This window comes from Montipora foliosa, chromosome 2 (assembly GCF_036669935.1).
Source record: "Montipora foliosa isolate CH-2021 chromosome 2, ASM3666993v2, whole genome shotgun sequence".
Lineage (NCBI taxonomy): Eukaryota > Metazoa > Cnidaria > Anthozoa > Scleractinia > Acroporidae > Montipora > Montipora foliosa.
In genome coordinates, this window is record NC_090870.1 from 47,997,137 (window position 1) to 48,007,136 (window position 10,000).

At 42.2% G+C, this 10,000-nt stretch overlaps 1 protein-coding gene across 1 annotated transcript in view; it reads right to left on the bottom strand.

Moving 5' to 3' along the window:
• Positions 1–6,740: 6,740 nt before the first annotated feature.
• LOC137993365 (cilia- and flagella-associated protein 53-like) overlaps positions 6,741–10,000 on the bottom strand; it is a 20,627-nt gene continuing 17,367 nt past the window's right edge. Inside the window, exons 9-10 of the mRNA XM_068839164.1 lie at positions 8,944–9,161; positions 6,741–7,020 (exon numbers count right to left, since the gene is read on the bottom strand). Of these exons, the coding sequence (XP_068695265.1) occupies positions 6,907–7,020; positions 8,944–9,161 (332 nt within the window). The 3' untranslated portion in view covers positions 6,741–6,906. The remainder of the gene's footprint in view (positions 7,021–8,943; positions 9,162–10,000) is intronic.

Consider the following 10,000-nt stretch of genomic DNA (forward strand, 5'->3'; position numbering starts at 1 on the left):
AACCTTTTCATCTTTCTCTTCCTCGCTCCGCCGACTTTGTCGATCTCATCATCGCCAAGGGCCCCAGGATGTTTCCTTTTTAAGAAGGATTTGAAGCGCGCATATCGTCAGATCCCTGTTGATCCTAGGGATTACAATTTACTCGGTTACCACTGGAATGACCTTCTATACTTTGATCTGGTTCTTCCCTTCGGCCTTCGTTCAGCCACCCTCGCTTTCCAACGTACTACCAACGCGATTGCGCACATTTTCTATTCCGTTTATCATCACCAGTGCGTGAATTACATCGATGACTTTGGTGGCGTTGAGTCCTCGCACGCCGACGCTCTTCAAGCCTTCCAGGAACTTGAAACCCTTTTCAACCGCTTGGGTCTGGAATCCTCCCCGGGAAAAGATTGCCCTCCTTCAACTAGAATGGTTTTCCTCGGCCTCATTTACGATACTGTTACTATGACTCTGGAAGTTCCTGAAGACAAGCTGTCACGTGCCTCCGCCCTCATTCGTCTTTGGCTCAGTTCCCCACGCATCACAAAATCTGATTTACAGTCACTCATTGGCAAACTTTCCTATATCTGCGCCTGTATCAGCCCCGGAAAAATTTTCATGCAGCGAATGCTTTCTGACCTCCGTCGCCTACCCCGCAAATCTTCCCGCTTCACGCCCAGTTCCGCCCTGCTAGCCGATCTGCGCTGGTGGAACGAGTTTCTAGCCGTTTACAATGGAGTCTCCCTTTTACGTTCCTCTCCTTGGATTGACACGACTGTTCGTTTCTGCACCGACGCCTGCAGTTCCGGCATTGGCGGTTTTTTCGACGGTCGTTTCTTCCACTCCTCTTATCCACCTTTCATCGACACAGCCTTGCTGTCTATCGCGTCGCTCGAAATGTTAGCTGTCATCGTTAGTCTCAAACTGTGGTCCGAAGAACTGCGTTGCCAGCGTATTTTAGTCCGAACTGACAATCAAAACACTGAACTTACCATCAACACCGGTCGCTCACGTGTCCCTTTTGTTCAATCCTGTTTACGCGAACTTTGGTTTTATGCTTCCCGTTTTGATTTTGAGCTTCGTGCCCTTTATATCCCTGGTCAACAGAATACCATTGCTGATTCTCTCTCTCGCTGGGACAATGATTCACAATATCAACATATTTTCTACGAGGCAGCTGATCTTCATTACAACACCTTAACGGAATGTATTTGCTCGTTCGATTTGTTTCGTTTTGACTGCCAGTGGTAATCACCTCTTCATTCTTTTTCGTTTTCCAGGTTACCATCTATGCGATTTACAGCATCATGTCCATCGAATTCAAGACTTCGCCTTATCAGCAGCCACCAAGCGAAACTATCACTCCGTCTGGAACACCTACCTTAAATTCTGCGACTTCTACAAGCTTCCACCCTTACCCGCTTCCCTATCTACAATTGCCGCGTTCATCACTCTAGTCAGTTTCTCCGTCAAATCTCACCACAGCATCCACAATTATCTCAGCGCCCTGCGGCGTCTTCACGTCTTCTGTCACTTGGATGCTTCAGCCTTCGACGACATTCATGTCAAACTGACGCAAAAAGGTCTGGAGAAGTCCATGATTCACATTCCCCACCGCAAAGCTCCTCTTACGCCGTCGATTTTGTTTCATTTCCATGCCCACCTTAATCTGCGCGACTCTGCCCATTTAGCCTTGTGGTGCGCCCTTCTGGTTGGTTTCTTCACCTTTTTTCGCACAGCCAATCTCGTTCCTCAGGCGTTCGACAGTTTCTCTCTACAACACGTCTTATCCAGAGGCAGCGTCCACTTCAACGATTCCGGCGCCTGTTTCACAGTCACCAGAACCAAAACTCGGCAAGCGGGTGATACAGCCCTTGTTGTTCCAGTTCCCCTCATTCCCGGATCGTCGCTCTGCCCAACCACCGCTCTCAAGTTATTACTGCGGATGGTTCCTGCCCCTGACGCTTGTCCTCTCTTCACTTTTGCTTCTACCTCGAACCAACTCACCTGCATTACGGCGACGTTCCTCAACGACGGTATCAAGCATTTAGCGTCCCTTATCTCTTTGGATCCAAAGGATTTCTCTGGTCATAGTCTTCGTCGAGGCGGCGCTACCTTCGCTTTTCAGTGCGGTATCCCAGCAGAGCTTATTAAGCCTCAAGGAGACTGGCGATCTGAAGCTTACATGTTGTATTTATCACTGCCTTTAGCCGACAGACTCGTGCTCACGAAGATCATAGCTGAGCACATTCAAACCTTGTAGTTGTAGTTTGGTCTTTATAATATTTTATCACTTATCTCCCTTGCCATACCCCTCTCGCACTCTCCTTTTTTCTCCTTTGAATCTGTTTGGGCCTCTTTCTCTCTGCTTGGGGTCTCCTCGGGCCCCTTGGGTCTCTCGGTTTTCATTAAAGATGCCCAAACAGATTCTCTGTCCCGTTTGTCTTTGTGTGTTGTGTGAGGGGTGTGACAGGGGATAATTGTTATTATTCCTAGGGGAATAACTTAATTAGCCCCAGGACTCCACGCGTTGGCCAGCTTGTCAATTTACTGATGCGCCAGTGTAATATGATCGTTTTGTTTAGCTCGTTTTTTCGTTCGAGTCGTTCGTTCACCCTCCCTCCCACCCTTGGGGGTCTCCTCGGGCCCCTTGGGTCTCTCGGTTTTCATTAAAGATGCCCAAACAGATTCTCTGTCCCGTTTGTCTTTGTGTGTTGCGTGAGGGGTGTGACAGGAGATAATTACAAAAGAATTCAAAGGCAGTGAGTATTATTACAACTTGAGTGGTGGATGTTTTACGTCCAGTTCACTTTTAAACGAAAGATGATTGATTGTTCTAAAACTACAGGTCAACAGTAGAATAAGGCAAGTCAGATTCTTGTTTAGCCTAACGCTTAACTTTGCTGAAATGGAAGTTGATGGTCAGGTGTAGTTCTGCACTCTTCTGATCTGATTTTTTTCCTGATTAAGTAATGGTCCGGCTAAGAAGCAGGCAGCCCAGCGGCAAAAGTACTTAGAAGCTGCGAAATATTAATTTTTAATTTCACTCCAATCGAGGCATCTGATTGGCTAATATCGGAAAATGTCGAAAAAAGATGAGAAAAAAATGAAAAAAAAGCCTTTTTTGGATTTCTTCTTCCCCATGCCCTTGATCTCTGTCTCTCGGCCAAATTTGGGCATTGTTCTATGCGCCAATCAAATGGCGCATAGAATCTTGACGATATTTACAAACATAGTTTTTGAAGGCATAATGATTTGTTCTACGAAACAGAATCTAATTTTTTAGACGGCAAGTCGATTACATTTTTCATTGAAATTCAAATTTCGCGCTTTTAGCTGCTTACACCAATGGGAACAGCCGAACTTAATTTGATTAAAAATGTTGGCACATTTTAACTAACCGACGCTATTGCCGCGGGCTATTGTTTTTCTGCCTGCTTTTTAGCCGGACCATTACTTAACAGCAAATTCGAAATTTCCTTTAAAATAATTATTGTTAAATTTTATTTGCGGCATATTTGTATAGGAAAACCTTCATTGTAAGGCCTTATATATACAATTTGGGATTTTCCTTCAGTATTGTTCAACTACAGTACACCAAACTCTTAACTTTTTCTAAGTGAAAGTTGAGTCAGACTTATCTTGTATAGCATCCCACTAATAAATACTCATAATGAAGATAAGAGTATGGTAAACTGGAATAATGCAAGCTTAAGCTTCTGAATAAACATATTGAAGAAGGATATAGCTTTTGGCGTTCCATAATGAGTGAAGTGTCCAAATAAAAGCTAATTTCATTTCCCCTCTTGTATAATTTCCTCTCCCTCCTCTCCTTGTTCTTAGGGCCCAAAAAACTCAGGGGCATAAATAGCTGAGAGTGACTAACAATCTTACCTAACACCCTGAGTATCAAGCTCGGTCTCAGTTTCACTGTCCAACATAAACTCGTCTTCCGGTTCCTCTGGGCACAGGTACAAAGTAATTCTGTTGTAAGGTTTACCTAAATCTTCCTGGTAGTTTCGCAGAGTGAATTCATCTTCTTGCTGACCTGGAAGATTCATGGCCAGTTGTCCATCTGGGTAAACCAGTTTCCAGCTGTTCCTCGAGTCAAATGCCTGGTCATGAGCTTGGCGCTTCACCAAGGCCTCTGTAAAGACTTCTGCGTATCCACAATCCTTTCTTACTTTCAAGGGCAATGTCTTGCCGCGGATCGGCGCTGTGACATCTGGGCCAACAAACCGCATCACCCCTATATTAATTAATGCGAAGGGATCTTCTTCTTTCTTCTTCTGTCCTCTTCTCTTGTAGCCACTTGATCGAAAATGAGTCGACCTCTCTTCGCTTTTCTTAGCAGCATACTTTTGGAAGCTCAGGCATTTTGTTGCATCTTTATCTGTTTCACTTGTGCTAGTGTCTTTTGCTACCTTTTGTCCACAAAAAGGGCAAAATTTTGAAGAAGATTTCAAACCAGCTCCACAGCTCGCACAAAACATTCTTTCCAAGCGAAATGGCGAACAAAAATGGCGGGAAAATTGCAAAGCATGTCAGCGGTTGCAGTGGCGGATCCAAGGGAGGGGCGGGAGGGGGAGGGGGGTAGGGTGGGGCCTTATATGCAGGTCAGTCACCCGCCACTGGGTCGAGTAATGATGGGTTTATGCTTTGTATAGTAACATCCTGCATAAAGTAATCATGATCGGGAACATTTGGAGTTGCGTTTCGCAAATATTGTGTTGTGTTTTGGGAGATTTGCGTCGTGTTTTGGAAATACTGAGTTGTGTTTTGATGTGACACTGTGTTGTGTTGGATGATACTGTGTTGTTTCGATGACATTGTGTTGTGTTTCGATCATACAGTGTTGTGTTTCCATGATATTGTGTTGTGTTTGGATTATACTGTGTTGTGTTTTAATGACATCGTGTTGTGTTTCGATAATATTGTGTTGTGTTTCGATCATCCAGTGTTTTGTTTCGATAATATTGTGTTGTGCTTCGGTAATACTGTGTTGTGTTTCAATAATAGTTTGTTGTGTTCAGATAATATTGTGTTGTGTTTGCAGATATGGGCCACCGTAGAAAACCGGTATACCTGAGAAAAATCTCCTGGAGCAAAGCAGAACCAACAAGCTCAACGCACATAATGGAAATTGAGATGAATGTTGACTTACGCTGCACGGAAATTTGCAAATATCTTTCGTCCGCTATTAAAGTTAAAGTAACTTTTCGATAAATCTAAATTTAAATTCAAATCTAATCATTTTAAAATTTAATTGTAATTAGTCATGTTTCAACTGTGTATCTTGATAACTGTGTAATTAATTAAATAAAAAACTGATTTCTTATTTTGTATGTACTTTGTGATTTTAACAGGATTTCATTTAATTTGTGTTCAATAACAGAGACAGGACTTTTTTTAGAAAGGTGGCCCGCCTAGGATCATGAGCTTTGCTAATAATTTAATAGCCCTTATTCACGATAGCGGCCATGTTGGTTTTCAAATTTTCATGCAAATTAGCCATGTGTTAGCTGGGGGGCAAACATAGGAATAAAGGTAAATTGCGGAAAATCGGCACGTCGAAATATTGCTAAAATATTGCTAAAAGTACATTTTAGAATTTAGAATTAAGTACCTGTTATAATAATTTTATATCTTTTGATTGCCTCCGACATTTTGACTTTCTACTTCGTTATCTGCTAATTTTTCAGTAAAAAAAAATCGAAGTAACCTGTACAAGCATTCTTTTTTACTACTTAGGTGATAAACATTCAACGAACATGAAACAAATCATCTGTGTGGCGAAGATGTTCGTTATAACCTCTCGAACTTGTGTTGTTTGCCCCCTCAGAAGTGTGTATCTAATTTGCATGACAATAACAAATCCAACATGGCGGCTATCATGAATAAGGTCTATTGCGGGTCGCCTACGACTGTCATGACATTGCAATGCATTGAAATTGACATACGACGTCACGTCTGGCCACACTGGTGGGAATGGAAGACCTTAGACAGCAATGACCAGAACTAGGTTGCTGACCAGCGGTTTTCGTTAACACAATGGTTTGCTGGGGGTGCTCAGTCTCGCAAGCTCAATAAACCTGCTTGTGGTCATTGTTATTTAAGGGTTTTCGGTGGGAAAACTGCGTCAGCCCTGCTCCCACCCAGCCCCCAGGGAGTAAAAATCAACGAATATCGGACACACGTTTGCGTGTTTCAAGTGCTTGGGCAACAGACACTTGAAGATTGCCGGGTTGACGATTATAAAAAAAAATTAGAGAGCGCATCCGTAGCCTTTAAATGTAATGACTAAATGATAGAGATAAATGGCGACATAGAGGAAACAGTGCGGTCCACTGGTTAGGTCGCTTGCCTTAAGATCTGGGGTTCCCGGGATCAAGACCCGTTCTGACCACTCGTTGAATTTGTTCCTGGTAGTCCCTGGTTCAACTTCTCGGCCGTACTTGTAAATAGCCAACTGGTTTGCCTCCGGCAAGTTTTTTCATTGTTGTTGTTCTGTTCTGTCATTTCGTTGATTGTGTTTCATTGGCCCTGAAAAGCCCCTATGGGGAGTGGTGAAATAAGTACTGTAAGCATTGTATTGTATTATTGTACTGAATGTACGGAGCAGTATTCGGCTGCAAAGATCACATATCCATAATTTACAGTTAAATTACAGAAGGATGTTGATTATCTCATGCGTTACACGATGATTTAAACAAGGTAGCTTAAGTTAGTTTTGTGACACAAAAATAACACCGGTCGATATTAACAGAAATTATTGTATATTTGAGAGAATTGCGACACAAGATTAAAAAAAAAACACCGTCACAAATATTATTTACAAGACTGACAAGTCGAGAACGCTATGGATGCCGAAACATTAATCCAAATTGGCTTTAATACGCGTTTAATAACTCAAACTAAACATCAGTGCGAGCTACTTCTGAGCGCCGTTCCTACAATTCTCATGGGGTGTACTTTATCGATGGTCGGTCGTTCGAGCGCCTCTTTTAACTTCCGCTGGTATTCAGCTTCGGCTTCCTGTTGGGAAGAGAAAATAGAATATCTTAAGGACGGTGCCTACTAATTCAAAGGTATTTTTCCCGGTTTATGAACATGCGAGAAAAGCCACAGAAAAGCAGATCTTAACAAGTGTTATTAAAATCCAAAAGGAAAATTGGGGGTAATCACGTACTTTTGAAAGAAACTCAAATCAACAATATTCCTAAAAGGCTGTAGAGTACAAAGCAATATATGACGTTGTTTTCCAAATTGAAGCTTCATTATCTCTGAAATATGCATGGTTACCCTAAATTAATTTTTTGATACCAAGAGCACTTGCCGAGTTCTGCTTCCTCCGCATTGTTTCTCGTGAACGTGAGTATCTCGAGATGCGCGAGATGCGCGAGATGCGCAGAACGTATGCGCAATAACAATAGAAGGCACCGTCCTTAAACTCGTGTGAATTGTCAATCTTTTTTCTCAGAGACTAAAGGGGGACGAATGCAGGAATGTTAAACATCTTAAGAAAAACGCTTTTAATCTCGTGCACTTATCTTAAATAATCGTACGTGTCGGCACGTGTAAATCACTGGAAGTTTCCCTGCGGTAAATATTGATCACATAACTCTTAAGCCCCTCCCCCCTTCCCCCGGGAATATCATCCAGCTCGAGTGTCCGGTTGAGTAGTGGAGGCAACATATAATTCCCTGTCACATACCAAACAACTCACGTATATCAACAGTCATAACGTGGGCACGTCGACATGAGCACATGACAGTATTAACACTTTATCTTGATTTGATATGGTGTCGACAAAGTGAAATGACTTCTCCTTTGCTTCAAAAAAGACTGTCGAACGCTGTTCAACAAGTATAGAAAGTATAGAAAGAGGAACTGAATTGGTTTGGGTGGAAGAAAAAGTACAATGCGCAGAATAAAAACGACTCAGTCCTGGCAATATGCAACTCGGACATGTGTGGTTTTTAAGGAGCCGCCGACAAGTTTATACTTTTGGCCTACAGTATTTCTTCCGTTTTTCTGTTGCTTGCGGGAAGCCACGTACCCCTTCCGTTTAAGCAAGTATGCTTGGTTTATGCATGGGCTAGAAAGTGCATGACGAGCGAATGTTACAGCGCGATTCGACAAAAAATATAAAAATATTGGTATCAGTTTCGAAATATTATGTGTTGGTTGTTTTTTCTTCAACTTATACAGACGAGCGATAAATATTGCGACTTTTCGACAGTTCTGCGGGTATTTTCAAAAGTTCAATTTCTTAGAAATTCCGCCTTTATATAATTCTTGAGGCTAAAATGTTTGCTTGCAATCCAATGACAACAAAGAATTCTTAAGAATACAAGACAAGCGTAAAGTACAGATGAGAAAAGTCAGGGAGTGAAAATTTTGTACACAATAATGAAACCTAAACAATATTCTGGGGCCAGTTGTTCGAAAGACGATTAACTTAACTTTAGCTTTGGTTTAATTTTTTCAATTTTTAGCTGAAAGTTTCTTTTGCTTATTTTTGTTTTTTTAAAAATTGACTTCCTCTGATGTACAATTTTGCCGAATATCAGCATTGGCCAACATTTGAGAATAGAGAAATAACTCCTTGGTTCATTTTATAATCTGCCGGGGTTTAGCGTTTAACGGTTCTGCAGTACGACAACAAACGTAAAATAAGGGGACGTCTGGGGCGTTAAACAACTTGCTTGGTGCGGATGAAGGGCGAGAGTGGATTTCGATTTATCGAGAGCTTGGATGACGTGGAGTCGAAGAGTTGCAAAAAGAATGGTTATTGGTCCACTTCAGGAAAGTATAAACCACCAAAGCAGAGCCCACCTACGCCACATACAATACGGCGCTGTACAGATCTGTGCCGACGGTGAAATCCATCTCATCTTTCAACTCCTGCCTGGCTTATCACGGACTGAAAGCCGCAGTTATTTTTATCGTACTGACCTGTCCCATTCTAAATTCTCTTTCCTCTTCTTCCAGTTCCTTGGTTTTGACACTTCGTTGATAATCGATTTGCATGTCGAGGTCACGCTGATACGACAGATTTCTGTTCTTTATTCTTTCTTCGTTCTCCGCTTCAAGACGTTTGTGTTCTTCGATTGCCAACAACAAGGCTTTTCTTTCTGTTCGCTCACCTTCCTGCTCTTGTTCAGCTCGTCTGTCTAAATAAATAAATTTTCAAAAAAAGAGTTTAATTGAATATTCGCTGATATGGCAGGGAAAGGATCTTTCCATTTCCAATCATCAATCAAACAATGCAATAGAGTTCCTTCTATCATATTCTCCTTCGTGACAGTGTCTTTTGAAGCGACTACAGGAGACTGCTCTGGCTCATAAAGCTCTGTCAACAAAACGAACTGAATTTTTGAACAGGTTCTCAAAACGTTTTTAACGGTATGCCAGAAAGAATCATCTGCTGACTTAGACTGACCACAGCCAACGTTGCTGGTGGGAGATTTTATCGCGGGATTATTTAAACACGCGCGAGGTTAATTGATGGGTGCTCCCTTACGCGGGATCTCAAATTACTTGTCACCGTGCCACTCGTAGCCAAAACACAACGGGGCAACCTTTACGCGCGCACGTTCAAATGATGACGCGATAAGACATCCCGCCTCCTAAACCAGTGGCGATTTAACAAAAAACAAAAATTCTGGTTGGTTTATAGTACTTGTGGCGATTGGCCATATTTTATGCTTTACGATTGGTCAGAAACTTCACGCTACCTTCCTAACCAACTTACACCGAAGTTCGAGCCTACTGTGACTTAGTCGCACGCGTTTTCGCGCTCTTTGTGCTCTCATTTATTCATTTGATCTTCTACGCCCAACATGATTGGCTCGAGTTATAAAATTACATTTCACACATTCCCCATTACTGACTTGACACAGTTCCCGGGAACGATATCAAAAGAAGCGTTGTACAAAAGCAATCCTTTTAGCCATAGAAACAGTTGCGAATATGCCACGTTATAACTATAACACTGCTAGAGTTGCTTGCT